The sequence below is a fragment of the Rattus rattus genome, chromosome 1, assembly GCF_011064425.1.
Source record: "Rattus rattus isolate New Zealand chromosome 1, Rrattus_CSIRO_v1, whole genome shotgun sequence".
Classification (NCBI taxonomy): Eukaryota; Metazoa; Chordata; class Mammalia; order Rodentia; family Muridae; genus Rattus; species Rattus rattus.
Genome location: NC_046154.1, coordinates 14,722,197 through 14,742,545, shown reverse-complemented (window position 1 = coordinate 14,742,545; position 20,349 = coordinate 14,722,197). Strand labels below are relative to the sequence as shown.

General features: G+C 44.3%; 1 protein-coding gene across 1 annotated transcript; it reads left to right on the top strand.

Annotated features, from left to right (window-relative positions):
• Positions 1 to 425: 425 nt before the first annotated feature.
• LOC116893076 (PRAME family member 8-like) lies at positions 426 to 12,190 on the top strand. The gene is made up of 4 exons (XM_032895031.1): positions 426 to 593; positions 7,838 to 8,150; positions 8,561 to 9,148; positions 9,965 to 12,190. The coding sequence occupies exons 2-4, from the start codon at positions 7,864 to 7,866 to the stop codon at positions 10,530 to 10,532; spliced, it is 1,443 nt and encodes a 480-aa protein (XP_032750922.1). The 5' UTR covers positions 426 to 593; positions 7,838 to 7,863; the 3' UTR covers positions 10,533 to 12,190.
• The last annotated feature ends 8,159 nt before the right edge of the window (positions 12,191 to 20,349 follow it).

Here is a 20,349-nt window from a genome sequence, read left to right as displayed (position 1 = left end):
CCGGGCTCTATTGGAGCTCTACGTAGAGCGGGCTGCTCCGGAAATCACAGGGATGCGTCTGAATCGGGCTCCGGAGTTCTGGGATTAAAGGCGTGTACCGTTTCTCGCGGCTTTCAGGATCTTTTTTTCCCCCTCGTCTCAGTGAACTTGGCTTTGCCTCAACAGAGAGACGCCTGCATCTGCCTCCTTCAGGCGGCGCGCGGTTTCCTAGGCTTTTTTTCTTTTTTTCTTTTTCACGGAGAATCTGTCGTCAATCAATCCAGAGACAGGAAACGCCCAGACATGGCGGAAACTAAATCATCCAATCAGCGGACAGCTTGTGGTTGACAGGCGGGGCTATAAACCGGAAATGTGAGACTGAATGCGCGGAGGGGAGGGGGCTCAGACCGGAAGTGTTTAGATGGAACCCGGAGGAAATAAGCTTCAGGCCGGAAGTGTGAGACGGGATACGGATAAAAACGCTTCAGGCCGGAAGTTTGAAGTGAAGATGGATAAAAATGCTCCAGAGAAGCTCGGGAAGATAGTCACAGCCTTGGAGTCCGAGCTTGGAGTGACTGCCTGGGCTTGCTGGGATTCTGAGTTCTGTCATCAGTTCTTGTTTCTGGTAAGTCAGTCACCTCCATAAAGGTAGTTTTGATTGAGGGGTACTTGACCCAAGATACTAAAGGAACTCTGATTTCTTCACAGGAACAGATCTCAGGCATTGACTTTACTAATAGTGAAGTTTGCCATCATCTTCGAATTTAATTTTTGCATTCACTTATTATTTTTATTTTATTTTATTTGAGACTCAGTCTTACTTTGCTGCCCAGGCACACCTAGAACGTAGGTCAGCCAAGAGTGCTTTTAAATAACCTGGCAATTCTGCTTCTGCCTCCTCAAGCTGGAACTACAAACTGAGAGTTAATGGAATATCTAGAATTATACCTTCATCTATGTCAAGTTAAATTTTATTTTCTTTGGTCTTTTAGTTATGGTCTTAGTCACTAGCTCAGATTGGCTTCAGACTGCCTCATCCTTCTGCATGTTAGAATCAATTTTTAATCAATGTTAGATTCAGTATTTAATGCTTATTTTAATATTTCATTTTCTTCTTAGAGACAGAGTCATATGCAGAACATGTCGAAGTAGAATTCACATAAGTTTATTTGAAATGGAGTCTTATGTAGCCAAGGACCCAGGTTATAAGACTGTCTCATGTCTGACTTTACATTTTTTTTTTTAGCTTTAATTTAATTTAATTTTATTTTGAAGAATGGTCTTTTCTGATCCTTTTAATTCCATTTTCTCAGTGTTTGGATTTTATTTATTTACTTATTTACTTACATACTTTTTTTTTTTTTTTTTTTTTTTTTTTTTTTTTTTTTAAGAGTTTCTCTGTAGCCGTGGCTGTAGGCCAGGCTGTTCTGGAACTCACAGAGATCCACCTGCCTCTGCCTCTTGAGTATTTGGATTTAAGGCATGCATTACCATGTCAGCTAGTGTTGCCTACTGACTTTAAAATTTCTTAAAGGCAGAGTCTCATTTACACTTAGGCTGGTTCGATCGAACTTCCAAGTCGACATTTGATCAATTAGCTTGTAATTCCTTAAATTATGCTTCATAAATTAGTGTTTTGAAATTTGAAATATAAATTGAGATTTGTTTTCTTCATTTTAATTCTTTTTTTCTTTTTTTGATTTTTCACAGACAGGGTTTCTTTGTGTACACCAGGCTGTCCTGGAACTAGCACTGTAGACCAGGCTGGCCTCAAACTCACAGAGGCCTGCCTGTCTCTGCTGCTTCCTTGATGTTGGGATTAATAAGGTTTGATAACACAAGACACAAATCCCATCTCAAATGGGGACTGAAGAGGTAGGAATGTAGTTGGTTCAACCTGGCTAATTTGATAAGACTTTGTTCCAGATTAAAATAAAAAGAAACCAGGTGGGCTGCTAACACACTTCTGGCATTCCAGCACTAGCTAGGAAGGAACACAATAGAGAATGATCTCCAGTTCCGGGTTAGCCTGGGATATATAAAGTGACCTTGTCTCTACATAAAATGAAATGAATGAGTTGGGAATGGAACCTAATTCCAAGCAGAGTGCCTGTCTGGTGTGGGCCAGGCCCCGGGATCAAACCCCGCTACCAAACAACCTTGTCTCAAAATTATTTTGGTTCTGATTTTGTTTTTGTTTTTTAAAAGTTTTAATTGTATATGGGTGTTTTGCCTGCATATGTGTGTGCACCATGTGTATGCCTGCTGCCCTTGGTGGCCACAAGAGGGCAGATGTGGTCACCATGTGGGTGCTGGGAATCAAACTCAGGTCCTCTGGAAGAGCAGCCAGTACTCTTTTCTTTTTCTATTCAGTTTTTAAAATTAATTTTTGGCAATCATTAAAAAATAGAGATCATTTATCAATTTTTCACTGATTTGCTTCATAATGAAATTCACAGTCCTTCTTGTTAAGCAAATCATGACATTTTCATAAGGAAGATATATATGGAATGATGCTATGTAAAAATGAAAACGGAATTGTCACTCAGTCATGTGGTTCCTAAGGACCTACACCTGATTCCTGTAGAAAACTAAAACAGACAATAATAACATGAGGTGATGCAATTGCAACTAAATCTTCACAATTTCAATAATATAAAGTGAGAATTACTGGATTTGAAGCAATTAGTTTTTTTTCCTTTTTTTTTTCTTTTTTTCTTTTTTTTCGGAGCTGGGGACTGAACCCAGGGCCTTGCCCTTGATAAAATAATATAAAATGGACAGTTTCAAACGCTCTACCACTGAGTTAAATCCCCAACCCCGAAGCAATTAGTTTTAAGAAGAAGGAAAGGGGACATAAAACACACTGATAAAATAATATAAAATGGACAGTTTCAAACAAATTAGAAAAAAAAGAAACACTGTCTTATATATAAATCTCTTTTTAATTGGATTTTTTAATTTATTTACATATCAAATGTTATCTCCTTTTCCTTGTTTCCTGTCCGTAAACTTCCTATCTCATTCCCCTCCCCCTTCTATGAGGGTGCTTCCCCACCCATCCACTCACTCCTTGCTGCCTCCCTGCATTGACATTTCCCTACATGGGAGTGGGGTGGGAGGTGGGGGGTTAGGAGGTTGGAAGGGGTATTGAGGACCAAGGACTTCTCTTGTTGATGCCCATCTACAAAATGAATCTGCAAATTGGTATTTCTAATTCTATGAAGAACTGAGTTGGAATTTTGATGGGGATTGCATTGAATCTGTAGATTGCGTTTGGCAAAATGGCCATTTTACTATACTAATCCTGCCAGTCCATGAGCGTGGGAGGTCTTTCATATTCTGAGATCTTCAGTTTCTTTCTTCAGAGACTTGAAGTTCTTGTCTTACATATTTTTTACTTGCTTGGTTAAAGTCACACTGAGATATTTTATATTATTTGTGATTATTGTGAAATGTGTTATTTCCTTAATTTCTTTCTCAGCCTGTTTATCCTTTGAATAGAGGAAGGCTACTGATTTGTTTGAGTTAATTTTGTACCCAGCCACTTTGCTGAAGTTGTTTATCAGGTTTAGTAGTTCTCTGGTGGAACTTTTGGGGTCACTTAAATATACTATCATATCATCTGCAAATAGTGATATTTTGACTTCTTCCTTTCCAATTTGTATTCCTTGACCTCCTTTTGTCTGATCGCTCTGGCTAGGACTTTGAGTACTACGATAAATAAGTAGGGAGAGAGTGGGCAGCCTTGTCTTAGAAGGTTTTAGGATGAAATGTTCTATAAATATCTGTTAAGTCCATTTTGGTTCATAACTTCTGTTAGTTTTTCTATGTCTCTGTTTAGTTTCTGTTTCCATGATCTGTCCATTGATGAGAGTGTGATGTTGAAGTCTCTCACTATTATTGTGTGATGTGCAATATGTGCTTTGAGCTTTTGTAAAGTTTCTTTTATGAGAGTGCCCATGCATTTGGAACATAGATATTTAGAATTGACAGTTCATCTTTGTGGATTCTTCCTTTGATGAATATGAAATGTCCTTTCTATCTTTTTGGATAACTTTTGGTTGAAAGTCAATTTCATTCAATATTAAAGTGGCTACTCCAGCTTGTTTCTTTGAACCATTTGCTTGGAAAATTGTTTTCCAGTCTTTTACTCTCAGGTAGTGTCCGTCTTTGTAACTGAGGTGTGTTTCCTGTAGGCAGCAAAATGCTGGGTCCTCTTTACGTATCCAGTCTGTTAGTCTATGTTTTTTTTTTCTTTTTTTTTAAACTGGGGAATTGAGTCCATTGATGTTAAGAGAGATTAAGGAATAGTGATTTTTGTTTCCTGTCATTTTTGTTGTTAGAAGTGGAATTATGTTTGTTTTATTATGGTTTTCGTCTTTTGGGTTTGTTGCAAGGATATTACTTTCTTGCTTTTTTTTTAGAGTGTAGTTTCCCTCCTTGTATTGAAGTTTTCCACCTATTATCCTTTGTAGGGTTGGATTTGTGGAAAGATATTGTGTAAATTTGTTGTTTTGTTTTGTTTTGCCTGATCAAGCTCTCAAATTTTATTTCTGGGCAGTGGCTTATAAACTCAAGCAAGCGGGAAGGTCACACAGAGCCCCAGACCAATTTCTCTACCGTCACCACCCTCCCATTGTTCTTTTGGTTCCTGTAACGCTAAACTGCAAATTGCAGGTGTCTTGATAAGAACAGATAACTGGCTAGGTTTCTCAGAGGATGTAAGTGGGCTCTACGAGGTCTGGTTGGTTGATATTGTTTTCCTTCCTATGGGGTTTCAAACCCCTTCAGCTCCTCAGTCCTTTCTCTAACTCCTTTATTGGGGTCCAGTGGTGGCTGTGAGCCTCCGACTCTGTGACATTCTGTGTTTGATTGCCGTGTGTTGTTTCTCACCACTGGACAGACGTGTGAGCCTGCAGGTTACTTATGCACTTCACTCCTGACGTGTGAGCCTGCAGGTTACTTATGCACTTCACTCCTGACGTGTGAGCCTGCAGGTTACTTATGCACTTCACTCCTGACATGTGAGCCTGCAGGTTACTTATGCACTTCACTCCTGATGTGTGAGCCTGCAGGTTATTTACGCACTTCACTCCTGGTGAACATTTGTATTATGTGTAGTTTTTGTCAGTTACATGATTGTTTGGGTTTTCCTGTGGGTTTTTATATATATATATATATTTTTTTTTTTGGTTCTTTTTTTCGGAGCTGGGGACCGAACCCAGGGCCTTGCGCTTCCTAGGCAAGCGCTCTACCACTGAGCTAAATCCCCAACCCCTTTATATTTTTTAATGCATTATTTGCTCTGTAAGCTCAGGGTGGCATGGAACTTCCATGTATCACAGTCTAACCTCAAACCTGGGACTCTTTCTGCCTTCGAGATTCCAGGATTGCCAGTACATTGTAAATTTGTTTTTGTCATGGAATATTCTGGTTTCTCCGTGTATGTTAATTGAGAGTCTTGCTGCCAGTGCTCTTAACTGCTTAGCCACATCTTTAGTTCCTTGCTTGTTTGTTTTGAGACTTGCCACTTGGACTGATCAGAAACTTTGTCCAGGCTAAGACTAACTCACCTGGATCCCTCCTATCTCTTCTTTTCTTCCAAAGTGCTGAGGAGGCTCGCACATGCCCTGCATCAGTGGATCATTTTCAGAGTAGAATTCACTAGCCAGGCATTGTAGCCAAAACTCATAATCCACATCTAAAGACAGGCAGAAGACGGTGTTTGCAGGCAAGCCTAGGCTAAATACATAGTGAGTTCCACCAAGGGCAGCTCTGATTTCAGAGCTGTGTCCAAACCAGCCTGGAGCACAAGCAAGACTTTTTTTACTTTCAAAAAGTAGACAAAGGGTGTGGAGTAGGTAAGATCACTGGCCGCTCTTGCAGAGGTCCTCAGTTCAATTCCCAACAACCAAACTGAGGCTTACAACCATCTATAATGAGATCTGATGCCCTCTTCTGGCATGTAGGTGTACATGTGGATAGAACACTAATGTACATAAAATAAATCTTTTTTCAAAAAGTAAGCAAAAAGTTAAAAGTATAGCTAGAAGGTTTTTTTTTCTCTCTCATCTATTTCTTTCCCTAGACTCTAAAAAGAACATGGGGAATCCTCTTCTCTGTAGTCTCTGTGCATCAACATCTTCATCTCACGGTCAGTCTCCTAGACACTCTACGGACAGGTATATACATGGTTTGAGAACTGCTTGTGGAGCTGAAGAGATGGCTCAGTGGTTAAGAGCACTGACTGCTCTTCCAGAGGTCCTGAGTTCAAATCCCAGCAACCACATGGTGGCTCAGAACCATCTGTATTGGGATTTGATGCCCTCTTCTGGTGTGTCTGAAGACAGCTACAGTGTACTCACATACATAAAATAAATAAATAAATAAATCTTGAAAAAAAATACTTCTTAAAAAAAAAAAAGAGAACTGCTTCTTTTTACATGTGAGACACCGTAGGCTGATGTGGGATTAGTGGCCTCCTGCCTCAGTGTCTAGAATAGTATGATATAGCTGAGAACCCCACATCAGGTTCTAAAGCTTTGATGGTAACAAGTAACGATAACCCACATTTCACAGACCTTCCTCAGTCTTTCCCAGGCAGGTTCAGTTCATCAAAAGTAAGATGTCCGGGGCTGGAGAGACAGCTCAGCAGTTAAGAACACCCAATAGCCCTTGCAGGGGATCCAGGCTCAATTCCCAGCACATGCATGATGGCTCGGGACCATCTGTAACATAGTACCAAGGATTCAACAGGCACACATGTGGTGCACAGAAGCGCATGCAAGTGAAATAAATAAATCTAAAACAATATTAGGGGCTGGTGCATGCAGGCATAAAGTAAAATAATAAGTCTAAAAAAAATATTAGGGATGGAATGATGGCTTAGCAGTTAAAAGCACTGACTACTCTTCTAAAGGTTCAATGCCCAGCATCTATATGGCAGCTCACAAGTGTCTCTAACTCTAGGGTCTCACACAGACATACATGTAGGCAAAACACTAGTACACATAAAAAACAATTAAAACAAGCAGAATATTGGAAGGTTCGGCATGAAGCATTCACATGGTCTTACCATGAGCATCTTGAGGGATGATCAGTGTCCCCATTGCTGTAAAAGGGTGAGGGGTTCAGCTCTTAGGTTCCTGAGTACTCCTTCCCAATAGAAATCGAATTTGTAGGAATAGTGGCTAGATGTAGGTAGGACAGAAGGTATGGCCATGCAATGTTTGTGATACATGATGGGAATGTTTGGTTCCCAGTTGGTGGACTGGTTAGGAAGAATTAGGAGAATTGGCCTTGTTGGAGAAGGTGTGTCACTAGGGGTGGGCGTTGAGGTTTCAGAAATCCCTGCCAGGCTGTTTTGCTTAAGAATGAGATATAAGCTCTCAGCTTCTGCTCTAGTGCCATGCCTACCTACTGTGATGATCATGGGTTAGCCCTCTGAACCTGTAAGCAGGCCCCCAGTTAAACAGGTGAGATGTAGGGTTCCTTCCTTCCTTCCTTCCTTCCTTCCTTCCTTCCTTCCTTCCTTCCTTCCTTTCTTTCTTTCTTTCTTTCCTTCCTTCCTTCCTTCCTTCCTTCCTTCTTTCCTTCCTTCCTTCCTTCCTTTCTTTCTTTCTTTCAGATTTATTTATTTATTTTTTATTTATATGAGTGCACTGTAGCTGTCTTCAGACACACCAGAAGAGGGCATCAGATCCCATTACAGATGGTTGTGAGTCACCATGTGGTTGCTGGGAATTGAACTCAGGGCCTCTGAAAGAGCAGTCAGTGCTCTTAACCACTGAGCCATCTCTCCAGGCTCTCCAGATGTAGGATTGCTTATGACATAGACTCCTGAATGCCTCACCAGGTTCCTTCAGACTGAAGATTTGAAGGATGAGTGCCCAGGACTCACCCACACTGCTGAAGCTGGCAGTACTGAGGCTACTGAAGGATGAGGCCCTGGCCATCTCTTCTCTGCAGTACTTGCCCAGGGCTCTCTTCCCACTATTGTTCAAGGAAGCCTTCAATCACAGACAAACTAATGTCCTGAGGGCCATGGTGGCAGTGTGGCCCTTTCCCTTTCTCCCTCTGGGGACCCTGATGAAGACTCCCCACCTGGAGATCTTGCAGGCTGTGCTGGATGGAGTAGACATGCTGTGGACACAGAAGGTTCTTCCCAGGTAAGCCAGACCCAGGTAGGGGATGCTAGGGTACAGGGAAGATACATCTGGAGTAGGGGAGACTGGGAAGCTTCTGGGGGTGTCATCTTGGAAGATTGTAGATTGTAACCCCTCTGATCCCAGACGTGTAGCACAGCTGGGTATGGGGTGTAGCCTAAAGCAGCTCTGGCCACAGTGGATAAGTCTTTCCCCGGCTTTGCAGAGGCGCTGGAGGTGAAGAGGCAGAAGTCAGAGGAAGGGAATGGAGGAGGCAGGACAGGTCTCCAGATGCAGCCAGTACTTAGAGCCTCTCCTGGAGGCAGGAGGTGCTGTCTGGAAAGCACAAACATGCGTAACCAGGCAGCATCAGAGACGCAGAAGACTGCTCGGTCTTTTGTATCTTCTGACACTTCTCCCTGCTTCACTCACAGAAGGCGGAAGCTTCAAGTGCTGGACCTGAGGAATGTGCACCATGACTTCTGGGATGTTTGGGTTGGACCAGAGGATGGAGGCCGCTCGGCAGAGGCTGTGTGTGAAGAGCAGACAGCGAAGCGCCTTCACAGATATGTACTGAGGCGGCGTTTGAAGGTGGTCACTGACCTCTGCCTCAGGTTCCACCTGAACGAGCACCAAGCATACCTGTTGCAGTGGGCCCAGCAGAGAAGAAGTTCCATTCGGCTGTGCTGTGTGAAGATGCAGATTTGGGCTTTGCCTGCGTACACCGTCAGGAAGGTCTTGATGGTGTTCCAGCCGGACAGCATCCAGGAGTTGGAACTCAATACAGGTTGGAGTCTCTCCACTCTGGTGCACTTTGCATCTTACCTGGACCAGATGAGAAACCTGCAGAAGCTCCTTATAACACGGATTCACAAGAACACCTTCAAGGTACTAAACACCTCCTCGGACATACAGAAGTGTATCACCAAGTTTGTTTCTCAGTTCTCCAAACTCAACTCTCTCCAGCATCTCTCCATGAACGGCATCTACTTTTCCAGTGAGCACATGAAACAGTTGTTCAGGTAAGGGAGGATGGAGAGCTGTTTCTGTCACCACAACAAACCTTTCTTTGCCGCATTTTAGAGAGTAGTGGGTAGCTGAGGTCTGTCACCCACTATGGAGTCACAGCGATAGAGTCATTATAACATCTGAGGGGTCTTGTTTCTATTTTAACTGAATTGAGAGCTCAGTTTGTTCCATGAGCACTCATTAAGCAGAGGCTGGGTAGGATGCAGAGAGAGCAGCCTCACTAGAAGACCAGCTGGGTAGGTCGGATGTGGTGAGCATGCGCTGTGTATTCCTCTTTGGGATTCTGTCTAAGATAAGGTTTAAACAGTGGGGCCAGAAGAGGACCACACTGTGCACAGGTCCCTGGTGGGGAACTCTGGGCCCAGCCATTACGTGTCTTCTGAATTCCCACACATGAAAGGCATTTTTGAGCCCAGGTAAGGCCTAAGTAGAAATGGGTAGAAATGAGTCACAACCGTTGTAGATGAGAGGCAGGGGTGAAGAACTTTAAATAAGGACAGAGACTATATTGGAGGCAGAACATCATTTATAGAAATGATGTTCAAGATGTTTCTGGATCTTTCATGGGTTAGTTCTTCCTGTTTGTGCCTTGGGCTAATGTGGCCAGCACAGGTCCTCTCTTTTATTGTTTTGGAAGCTGCAGACTCATGGGCTAAGTAAGTCCGGTACTGATACTGACAGGCCTCTCTCTGCGAAGAATGGTGAGGCTCCACTAGTGTCCAGACTCCGTCCTGGATATTGATCTCTGTCTTATGGTCACTTTTACCTCAAACCTAACACCAGATGTCTCCATCTCTGTCTCTCCTTAGGTACCTGAAGACCCCTTTGGAGACCCTGTCCATCACAATGTGCAAGCTTTCACATTTAGACTTGAGTTCCTTGTCCCAGAGTCAGAGCCTCCATCAGCTCAAACACCTGAACCTGAGGCTTGTGAAATTAATTGACTTACATCCTGTGCCTTTCCATGATCTCCTAAGGAGTGTTGCAGACACTCTGCAGACCCTAGAATTGGAGGGCTGTTGGATGGTCGACTCGCAGCTCATTGCCCTCCTGCCTGCCCTGAGCCAGTGCTCCCAGCTCACCAGGGTCAATTTCTATGACAATGACATCTCCATGGCTGTTCTGAAGGACCTTCTGTATCATACAGCCAATCTGAGCCAGCTTACCCAGGAGCTGTATCCTGCCCCTTTGGAGTGCTATGATGACACAGGTGATGTCCTCATGGGAAGATTTGTCCAGCTTTGTCCTGAGCTCATGGAGACACTTATGACTATAAGGCAGCCCAAGAGAGTCTCCTTTGCTACATATATCTGCCATGAATGTTGTCAGCGCTGTGTCTATGACCTGGAGACCAAACTTTGTCGTTGTCGGCAATAAATAGGGGCAGGTTTGCTTTTGATACTGAGAAATGAAAGCCTAGGAACAGGTCTTTCATCAAGAGAACCCAAAGCATATGGTCGCACAATGCTCACTGTTTGGGAACCCAAATGGTGTGCAGTAGGGCTAGACTGCAAACACAACTTACGAAGAGCAATGGGACCCAGGACAGATGTTTATGGAATCAAAAGACAATCCTACATTTCTTTTCTTTCATTCATTCTTCCTTTTTTTCCTTTAAGATTTATTTATTTTATACGTGGGTGGTTTACCTGCATATATGTGTCCTTGGTGCCTGTAGAATTCAGATGTGGGCATCGAGTCCCCTGGATCTTGAGTTTGGGATGGTTGTGAACCATCACGAGTCTTCTGCAAGAACAAGTATTCTTGACTGGTGAGCCATCTCTCCAGCCCCCGATCTGCACTTTCTAAATAATTGAGTTCTGTGAGGACATGATAATGAATGACTTTCTCTTTCCTACATGGTAGTTGTAAAGTAAAATGGCCAAATTTTAGATGTTGTGGTGTCCTTCTCAGCCATTAGCCTGGTTTTGGTGTTGCTATTTTCCTGTGGTTTAAGCTGGAAAGACCCTGTGCTGTCTGACCTCTCACCCAAGATCTGTAGACATCTGTGACAGCAAACCTGGTTGTCAACTTGACTACATCTGTAACAATTAGAACTCAAGATGCTGGATATCCCCATGAGGTATGATCGCCTTTCTGGGCAGCATTTGTAAAGAGGAAGAAGGAAGCCGTGCTGCCAAGTTTGTCTGTCCTTCTTTGGGCAGTATTCATTTTCTTCAGGATTTCAACATAGACTGAAAAACCAGTAGCTCTCCAGGAGCCTAGGATTATAGCACTAGATTGGGACTGCAGAGACATCCAGCTTTGTGGATGAACAACTCCCAGATCCTTGGCCTTTTCATTGTAAGCCAGCCATTGTCAGACTGTGTAGACCACACCCGGTAAGCCAGTCTAATATACCTCATGTTCTGGATACATACGGAGCCATCAGTTCTGCTCCTTTAGCCTTTGGAGAACCCTGACTACTACAGTTTCAAAGTCAACCGAAAGCAGTCAGATGTCTTCCCTCCTTTACTTTTGCCTGGGCATCTGTTACAGCCCACTTGTGTGTCTGCTCATTTCTTTAGTGTACAAAATTTCAACCTAAACTGAGCAGTGCATTCTCCTGTGAGGGGTTTGGGGAATGGTAGAGGAATTCAGTCTAGAACACTTAGACTAGGAGGTACTGTGGGCATACCAGAGATGGCCAAAGCAAAGTCAGAGATAACACAGAGCAGAGGCAATGGGGTCTAAGCCACATTGCTTATTACTCTTTATTTTTCTCTCTTTCATGGTCACATATTGCCCAGTCTGGCCTTGAAATCCTCCTGTCTCCACCTTCCTGAACTATGGCACCTTGGAGAGCCTGTAGGCACATGTAAGACCCTAGTTTTCAGGGCTTCCAGTCTTTGGCTGTCCCTTCAAAAATAAAGGTCTCCAGTAGATGTCCCTGTCCCCCAAAGGATTGGCAGGCCTTAAGAACTACATTGTAGATGTCCAGGAGTAAACTATTTTATTTTGTTAATAAGTATTAAGCCTAGCCATTGCACTCCTGTGTATAATCTGGTTCAATAAAGAGTTTTGTTTCATACCCATTTCTTTTCATTTGTCTATGTGTTAAAAATACAGGGGAGGACTGGAGAGATGGCTTAGTTAAGGGTATGGGTGTTCTTCCAGAGGACCTGGGTTCCATTCCCAATACAACTGTCTAACTGCTGTTCAAGAGGAGTAGTAAAAAATGAGTAGGAGATAGCCCATTGGGTAAAAGACCTCCTACTACCAAGCCTAACAGGGTCCACCTAGAACAGAAGAGACTTCTGAAATTGCCTTCTGGTCTATTCCTGGGCCAGGACAAGTGCTGTGTCATGCACACACATACACCCCAACACTAAATAAAATATCCAAAAATAGATAAAACCTGATGGTTTGTGTTTGGTAAATTGGCCTGGAACTCAGAAATTGTTTCTTTTCTGCCTCAGGAGTGCTAGGATTAAAGGCATAGGCTACCATGCCTAGTAATGAAACCATTTTGCCTGGAGTGCTTTGGTGATGTCTTTTGCTTGGAGGAAGATAGAGTGCAGTAGGCCACATAGGGATTGGAAGCCACTGATGGGCAGAGCAAATGGGATTCCAAAGGTCTTTCAGGCTTCAGGGGAGGCTGGAGTCAGGGAAGAGGCACTCCTCCGATTGCCTGCACTTGGGCGTAGAGGAAGGAGAGTCTGAAACAATAATAAAAGGCCCCAGAGGAGCCCTTGGAGAGGCCTAGAGTGCCAGAGGCTAGGCTGCTGGCTAATCTACTAGAGTCTGCTCTGCCAAGCTGGTCCCCACCTCTTCACACAGGGACTTAATGGGGTACAACAGCCCAGCCTCAGGCAGCGATAAGGTTGTTCTTGTCTCATTTTTTAAAAAATTAAAAAAAAATTCTAACTTCAAATACCGTGTTCTTCCCCTCCTCCCAAGTCCTTTTAGGTCCTCTCCCTCTTTCTACTCACACAACATTAAGGCCTCCCCTCCGTCCTCCGCTGCTGTCCCCTGCCCCCAAATCTACTACCAAACTGTAACCAAGTTAAAGCTCACAGAAAATTCTGTGGAGTTCATTCCATGTTGGTCAACCAGTCCTGAACATGAGGCCTGCATTGGAGTGGTTGATATGTGCAGTGTCACTCCGTTGGAGAAAATGGTATAGCCAGCAGGTATAAGCGGCAGTTCAATTGTTAACATTTACCCTAGTGGCTAAGTTTTCGTTCATTTATTTATTTTATATATTTTTTTCTTTTTTTCGGAGCTGAGGACCAAACCCAGGGCCTTGCGCTTGCTAGGCAAGCGCTCTACCACTGAGCTAAATCCCCAACCCCTTGTTCATTTATTTGTGTTAATATAACAAAACAAAATCTAAGAAGATAAAAACTATCATCGAAGTTGGGCAGGACAAACCAACAGAAGGAAGAGGCCAAGAGAAGTCATAAGAACCAGAGACATACTTAGGAATCCCATAAAAGCACTAAACTAGAAGCCATCATTCAGTGCAGAGGACCTGGTGCAGACCTGTTTAGGCCCTGTGCCTGCCGCTTCAGTCTCCTCGAGTTCATTATGTGCTTTGCTCATGCTAACTTAGAGGGCCTTGTTTTCTTGGTGTCCCCAAACCCTCTGATTCTTACACTCTTTGTACCTTCTCTTCTGCCAGGTTCCCTGACCTCTTGAGGGGAAGAATTTGATGGTGATGTTCCATTTGGGGTTGAGTGTTCTCAAGGTTTCTCACTCTCTAAATAATGTCTCCTGGTCTCCTGATGTGATCACGTTGAGACTCTGAGGCAGGGGGATCACAAGTCTGAGAACAGCTTTTTCTTTTTCTTTCTTTTTTTTATCTTTATTAGCTTGAGTATTTCTTGTTTACATTTCGATTGTTATTCCCCTTCCCGGTTTCCAGGCCAACATCCCCCTAACCTTTCCTCCTCCCCTTCTTTATGGGTGTTCCCCTCCCCATCCTTCCCCCATTACCGCCCTCCCCCCAACAATCACGTTCACTGGGGGTTCAGTCTTGGCAGGACCTAGGGCTTCCCCTTCCACTGGTGCTCTTACTAGGCTATTCATTGCTACCTGTGAGGTTGGAGCCCAGGGTCAGTCCATGTATAGTCTTTGGGTAGTGGCTTAGTCCCTGGAAGCTCTGGTTGCTTGGCATTGTTGTTCATATGGGGTCTCGAGCCCCTTCAAGCAAAGATTTATTTATTTTATGTATATGAATACACTCACCAGAAGAGGGCATCAGATCCCATTACAGATGGTTGTGAGCCACCTTGTGGTTGCTGGGACTTGAACTCAGGACCTTTGGAAGGGCAGTCAGTGCTTCTAACCACTGAGCCATCTCTCCAGCCTGAGAACAGCTTTTTATCCTGTGAGCTATCTCACCTACTTACTTTATGTGTGTGAGTGTTTGCATATGTGTCTCTCTGTTTCTCTGTCTCTGTGTACCACTGTGTGCTTTGTTCCCTCAGAGAAAAGTCTGCTGAATAACTTGCCTAGTTGCTGGTCACCTTTGGCAGCAGCCTCTGTAGGTATCTGGACAGAACCCCCATGAGCAGTTCTAAGCACTAACCCTCAATGGCTGGCCTGCTTTAGTTTATCCTCTGGTGCCAAAGTTGGTCTTTGACAGTCGTTCAAGCTAGGTCCATCAGGAATCTCTGATCCACTCTGACCCCCCATTTCTTCTGGCTGTACTTGCCCCTTGCCTGCATTCCCGCATATGTGGATCTTGCTTACCTGGGATGACTCTTCTGGGTTAGCAGTCCACCCAGCACAGCCTCAGAAGACTGCAAGTCGGCCATCTTCCTGAAGGGCTTCACACCGAGGCCAGGCTGCCGCCACTGTCCTCAGGATGGTAGGTTGTCTGCCTGTGAATGCATCTGTGAACAGTGATGGGAATTGCTCCACACGCAGGTTCTCCAGAGCAGAGAGGGCCAAGGCTTCATCCCTTAGCAGCCTGTGCATCGCCAGCTCCAGCAGTGTGGCTGAGGTCTGGAAGCTCATCTTTGTGGATCTTCCGTCTATGGGCTTTGGAAGCATCCAGGCAAGAATATGCGTTTAGACAGAGGTGTAAGAAGTCAGTCTCCCTCAGCATAGGACTCAAGTCAGAGCCGGAGTCACGACTCTTCCGTGGGTGGAAACCTCAGTTTACCTCCCTTCCACTCACTATCTGTTAGTCTTTTTTTTTTTTTTTTTTTCCGGAGCTGGGGACCAAACCCAGGGCCTTGTGCTTGCTAGGCAAGCACTCTACCACTGAGCTAAATCCCCAACCCCACTATCTGTTAGTCTTGAAGCCAAATTACCTTTACTAGAAGCATGGGGAACCTTTCATAAGCATGCAAGTGGACACAAGTTCACTGTGCAGTTCTAACCATTGTTCCTCTTAATTCTATTCAGGTGGGGAGCTGGTACAATAAAGCCTGAAAGCTGAACCCTATCCCTTTATAGTTAAAGGAAGACAATCCTCTCCCTAGGACTCGATGTGTATAGGAAGGTCATATGTCCATCCTCCCCATAGAAAGGCTGAAGAGAAAGTGTGCAGTGTGCCACCACCACCACCACCACCACCACCACACCATCACCACCACCACCACCACCACCTCCTCCTCCTCCCCCCCCCCCTCCTTCTGTTCCTCCTTCTCCTCCCCCTCCCCCTCCTTCTGTTCCTCCTCCTCTTCCGTCGTCGTCGTCGTCTTCTTCTTCTTCTTCTTCTTCTTCTTCTTCTTCTTCTTCTTCTTCTTCTTCTTCTTCTTCTTCTTCTTCTTCTTCTTCTTCTTCTTCTTCTCCTTCCTTCTCCTTCTCCTTCTCCTTCTCCTCCTCCTCCTCCTCCTCCTCCTCCTCCTCCATCATCATCATCATCATCATCATCATCATCATCGTCATCGTCATTTCCTGTTGTGGTGTCCACTCCACCATTTAGGGGCTGAGGAAGTGGAACTGTCAGCTTAAGATGACATGGTTGTAGTCACTGTCTCAAAGCCAGTGTGCAAATAACAAACTCTCACAAGTGACACAGGGTCACACACATGCACCCAGAGCCGTCTGGAGAGCTTGAACAGGGATGCTGAGACGGGGATGCTCCTGTGCCACAGGGAGATAGCCTGTGCTTCCTCGGAGTCTAGGGTGGGGAGAGACTGGAAAAGAAATCTAGCTTGATTTCTACGCATTTTGTTTTGTTTTGGTTTAGACCTTCCTTGGTTTGGTCTTCCCTGTGGCCAAATCAACAAAAGGTATGAAGGGCAGCAGTAGTAAAACCTGCCCCACACATTATTCCCAGACTGGGGAGGCGGAGGCATTATTCCGTCAGTTCTCTTTGCTTTCAAGTGCTTCTAATTATCCCTCTGATAGATGAAAGGCTTTTTTTATTCCCAGGGGATGGATTTGAGACAGGGATTCTCTGTGTAGCCCTGGCTGTCCTGGAACTCACTCTGTAGACCAAGCTGACTTCGAACTCAGAGCTCCACCTGCCTCTACCTCCACGGTACTGGGATCAAAGGTGTGCATCACCATTGCCCAGCTTCAACAAAGGTTTTTATTCCACTGTGATCTGGATCCACTTTCGTTAAGTTTTATATTTTATAAATAATAAAAATTATATATATCTCAATATATGTATTAGGTTTATGTGTGTGAGTGTTTTGCTTGCACATATGTAAGTGTACATACATGTGTGCCTGGTGCCCATGGAGAGCAGAAGAGGACACCTGATTCCATGGAACTGGAGTTATAGATGGTTGTGAGCTACCATGTGAGTTTTGGGTGTGGAATCCATGACCTCGGGAAGAATAGTAAGTGCTCTGAACCACTGGACAATCTTTCCAGCCACCCTCCCCTACTTTTGACAAACATCTCGAAGACCAGATTCTACATTAAATATTTCGTGACCTTGAACTAACTTTGAAGACCCCAGAAAGTCTCCTGGGGCTGATAAAAGAGTAGATAAAACAGCCATATTTCTTTTTTGTGATGGGAAAACTTTGCTAGACAAGAAATGATTCTCAATGGTGCCGTGGTTCATGCCTCTATTCCCAGCACTTGGGAGGCATAGGCAGGCAGATCTCTGTGACCTACACCCTGGATCCTGCAGAGAGGGTGGAGAGGAAACAGAGAAGATTTTAGAGTAATCTTTAAATGGCTGTTTTTTAAAAGATTTATTTATCTATCTTTTGTGAACTGTCTTCAGACACACCAGAAGAAGGCTGGTTGTGAGCCACCATGTGGTTGCTGGAATTGAACTCAGGACCCGTGGAAGAGCAGTCAGTGCTCTTAACCACTGAGCCATCTCTCCAGTCCCCTTAAATGACTTTTCATTCCAAAGCTCAGGGCATAGTGTTTTTAGTGTGCTTCTAATTTTAAATTCACTTCTAAAGGGAAGCTCTTCGAAGCTGTTTATCTATTCACATTCCAGATAACAGCCAACACCCTTTTAAATTACCTTTCTGGTACCAAGGTTGTGCTGGCTGGCCTTACAGCATGGGATCCCATTCTATTGTTCTTTATCTCTGTCTTTTGCTACAGTGTCTCACTGGGTTGCCCTGGGCTTGAGTAAGGTCTGAAAGCAAGGATGGAGCCTCTCTTTGTATCCCCTCCCAGCTGTGCATAATTCTGTCCCATTACCTGCTCTTAGGAGGAGCTAGAGAACAAGGATGGTGAGGCTGGAGGGATGGCTCAGTGGTTAAGAACACTGACTCCTCTTCCAGGTGGTGCTGAGTTCAATTCCCAGCAACCACAGGGTGGCTCACAACCATCTGTAATGAGATCTGATGTGTCTGAAGACAGCTACAGTGTACTTATATATAATAAATAAATCTTAAAGAAAAAGAATGTGGAGGGTGGAATGGTAGCTGTATGGAGGATATTGTCTTTTCACAGGGTGCTGAGATTGTCTGTTGATCCCCCCTAAGAAAACCCAGTAGATAGTGATCCGTCCAGCTCCATGTGGGTGGGATCACTACTTTTGGTCTTTCTCTGAGGCTAACGGACTTCTGTGTGTCTACCAAGGTCATGGGCTTCTCAGGTAAGCAATCTTCCCATGAAGCTGTGTCTTCAACCTAATATTTTACAATTAAACTTTTTTTTTTTGGAGCTGAGGACTGAACCCAGGGCCTTGCGCTTGCTAGGCAAGCGCTCTACCACTGAGCTAAATCCCCAACCCCGACAATTAAACTTTTTTGTTTTGTCTCTGATATTTTTTTTCCTTGCTTTATTTGAAACAGAGTCTCTTTACATAGTTCTGGCTGTCCTGGAACTTACTGTGTAGACCAGGCTGACCTTGAAGTCACAGATACCTGTCTGCCTTTGGCTCCCAAGTACTGGGACTATAGGCGTGTACCACTGAACCTGGCTTTGGTTTCTTTTTTTTTTCCTCATTTTTTGTGCCTTCTGCTTTTATTGAACATATACATTCTTTCCAATCTAATAATTAATACAAGTAGTTTCTAGGTAAAGTATGCTTCAAGCATACTGGGCAATTTACCACAGCCTGGTTAAGTGTGACATTCGAAGCAGGCTTGACTTGAAAGGACAATATAAACCCCATTTGTCCCCATTTAAGGACCCCATTTGTCTCCATTTTGAGGACCAGGCCTGATTTCAAAAAAGGCCATAAGGCACCAGTTTCAGGAATAGACCGTAAGTCCCAGGAACTAGGTCGTAAGACACCAGCTCTGGGAACAGACCATACAATTGAGAACAAGATCATAAAACCCTTTCCCAAAGAACAGCCTGGGGATAACCACAAAAATGGAGAAACACCTTCTCTCAGAATGGGTTATGTGTGCTGGGCAGCCCATCTAATCCTATGGTTAAACGTTCATCACATAGGAATGCAGACCACTGACTGACCCTCTGACCCCCTAGCACTCACCAATTAAATTTTAGATTACCTAGTCTTTCTAGAGAGTTCCCTCCGTTCCCTATAAGAAGGCTTGCATGCCTTCATCTGGGGTCTCCATTTCAAAGAATGGTTGACCCCTCCATGCTGGTTGTTTCTACAGAATAAACGGTCTCTGTTTTTGCATGCTATTGAGTCTGGGGTCTTCAGTGACTTTCGGACCCTTACAAACTAGCATCTGAACTCATAGCTCCCTACAAACCCAATTGGGGGGGCGGCTTCTAAGGGATCTCATCTGTAATCTGAGAAGAGATTTCTCTTCCATACAAGTTAAGCTGCAGATCTCCATCTTGGACTCAGATCCGGAAGTCAGTCAGTTCCATCAAGATACCTCACTTGATTCATCTCACAACTGAGACTAGGAAAATTAGCCCCAAGATGGGAATCCTTTATTTTGAAATTTTTATTTACCGCTGTATGTGACAGGGGGGCAGTGTGCTTCTGACAGTGGACAAACTTGTGGAGTTGCTGTTCAGGAATTTCTCCAGGCCTGCGGAGTCATCTCCCTGGCCTAATGCCTGGAGAAGCAGGCTGAAGACTAGTTTTCACTCGGCAAGAAATATTAAACGAGGCACACACCTTTATCCCAGCTTTTGGCAGGCAGAGGCAGGAGGATCTCTGAGTTGGAGGCGAGCCTGGTCTATAGAGCAAGTTCCAGGACACCAGGGTGACGCAGAGAAACCTTGTCTTGAAAATCAAATCAAAATATGACAAAAAGAATAGTAAATGAGCTTTTAATCAAATGACATTGGGCTGGAGAGATGGTTCAGTGGTTAAGAGCACTGACTGTTCTTCCAGAGGTCCTGAGTTCAAATCCCAGCAACCACATGGTGGCTCCCAACCATCTGTAATGGGATCTGATGCCCTCTTCTGGTGTGTCTGAAGACAGTGACAATATACTCATATAAATAAAATTAAAAAAAAAAAAAAAAAGAAGTTCAATAGGGAGGCAAAGTTTAGAACAGAGGCAGAAGGAACACCAATTCAGAGCCTGCCCCACATGTGGCCCATACATATACAGCCACCAAACTAGATAAGATGGATGAAGCAAAGAAGTGCAGGCCGACAGGAACCAGATGTAGATCTCTCCTGAGAGACACAGCCAGAATACAGCAAATACATAGGCGAATGCCAGCAGCAAACCACTGAACTGAGAACGGGACCCCCATTGAAGGAATCAGAGAAAGGACTGGAAGAGCTTGAAGGGGCTCAAGACTCCATATGAACAACAATGCCAACCAACCAGAGCTTCCAGGGACTAAGCCACTACCTAAAGACTATACATGGACTGACCCTGGGCTCCAACCTCACAGGTAGCAATGAATAGCCTAGTAAGAGCAC

Bases quoted from the DNA above. Each gene is read 5' to 3' on its own strand.
- LOC116893076 (XM_032895031.1), top strand. From the start codon at position 7,864: ATGAGTGCCCAGGACTCACCCACACTGCTGAAGCTGGCAGTACTGAGG. The intron at 8,151-8,560 runs GTAAGCCAGACC...CTTCACTCACAG, and splicing joins ACACAGAAGGTTCTTCCCAG to AAGGCGGAAGCTTCAAGTGC. The intron at 9,149-9,964 runs GTAAGGGAGGAT...GTCTCTCCTTAG, and splicing joins CACATGAAACAGTTGTTCAG to GTACCTGAAGACCCCTTTGG.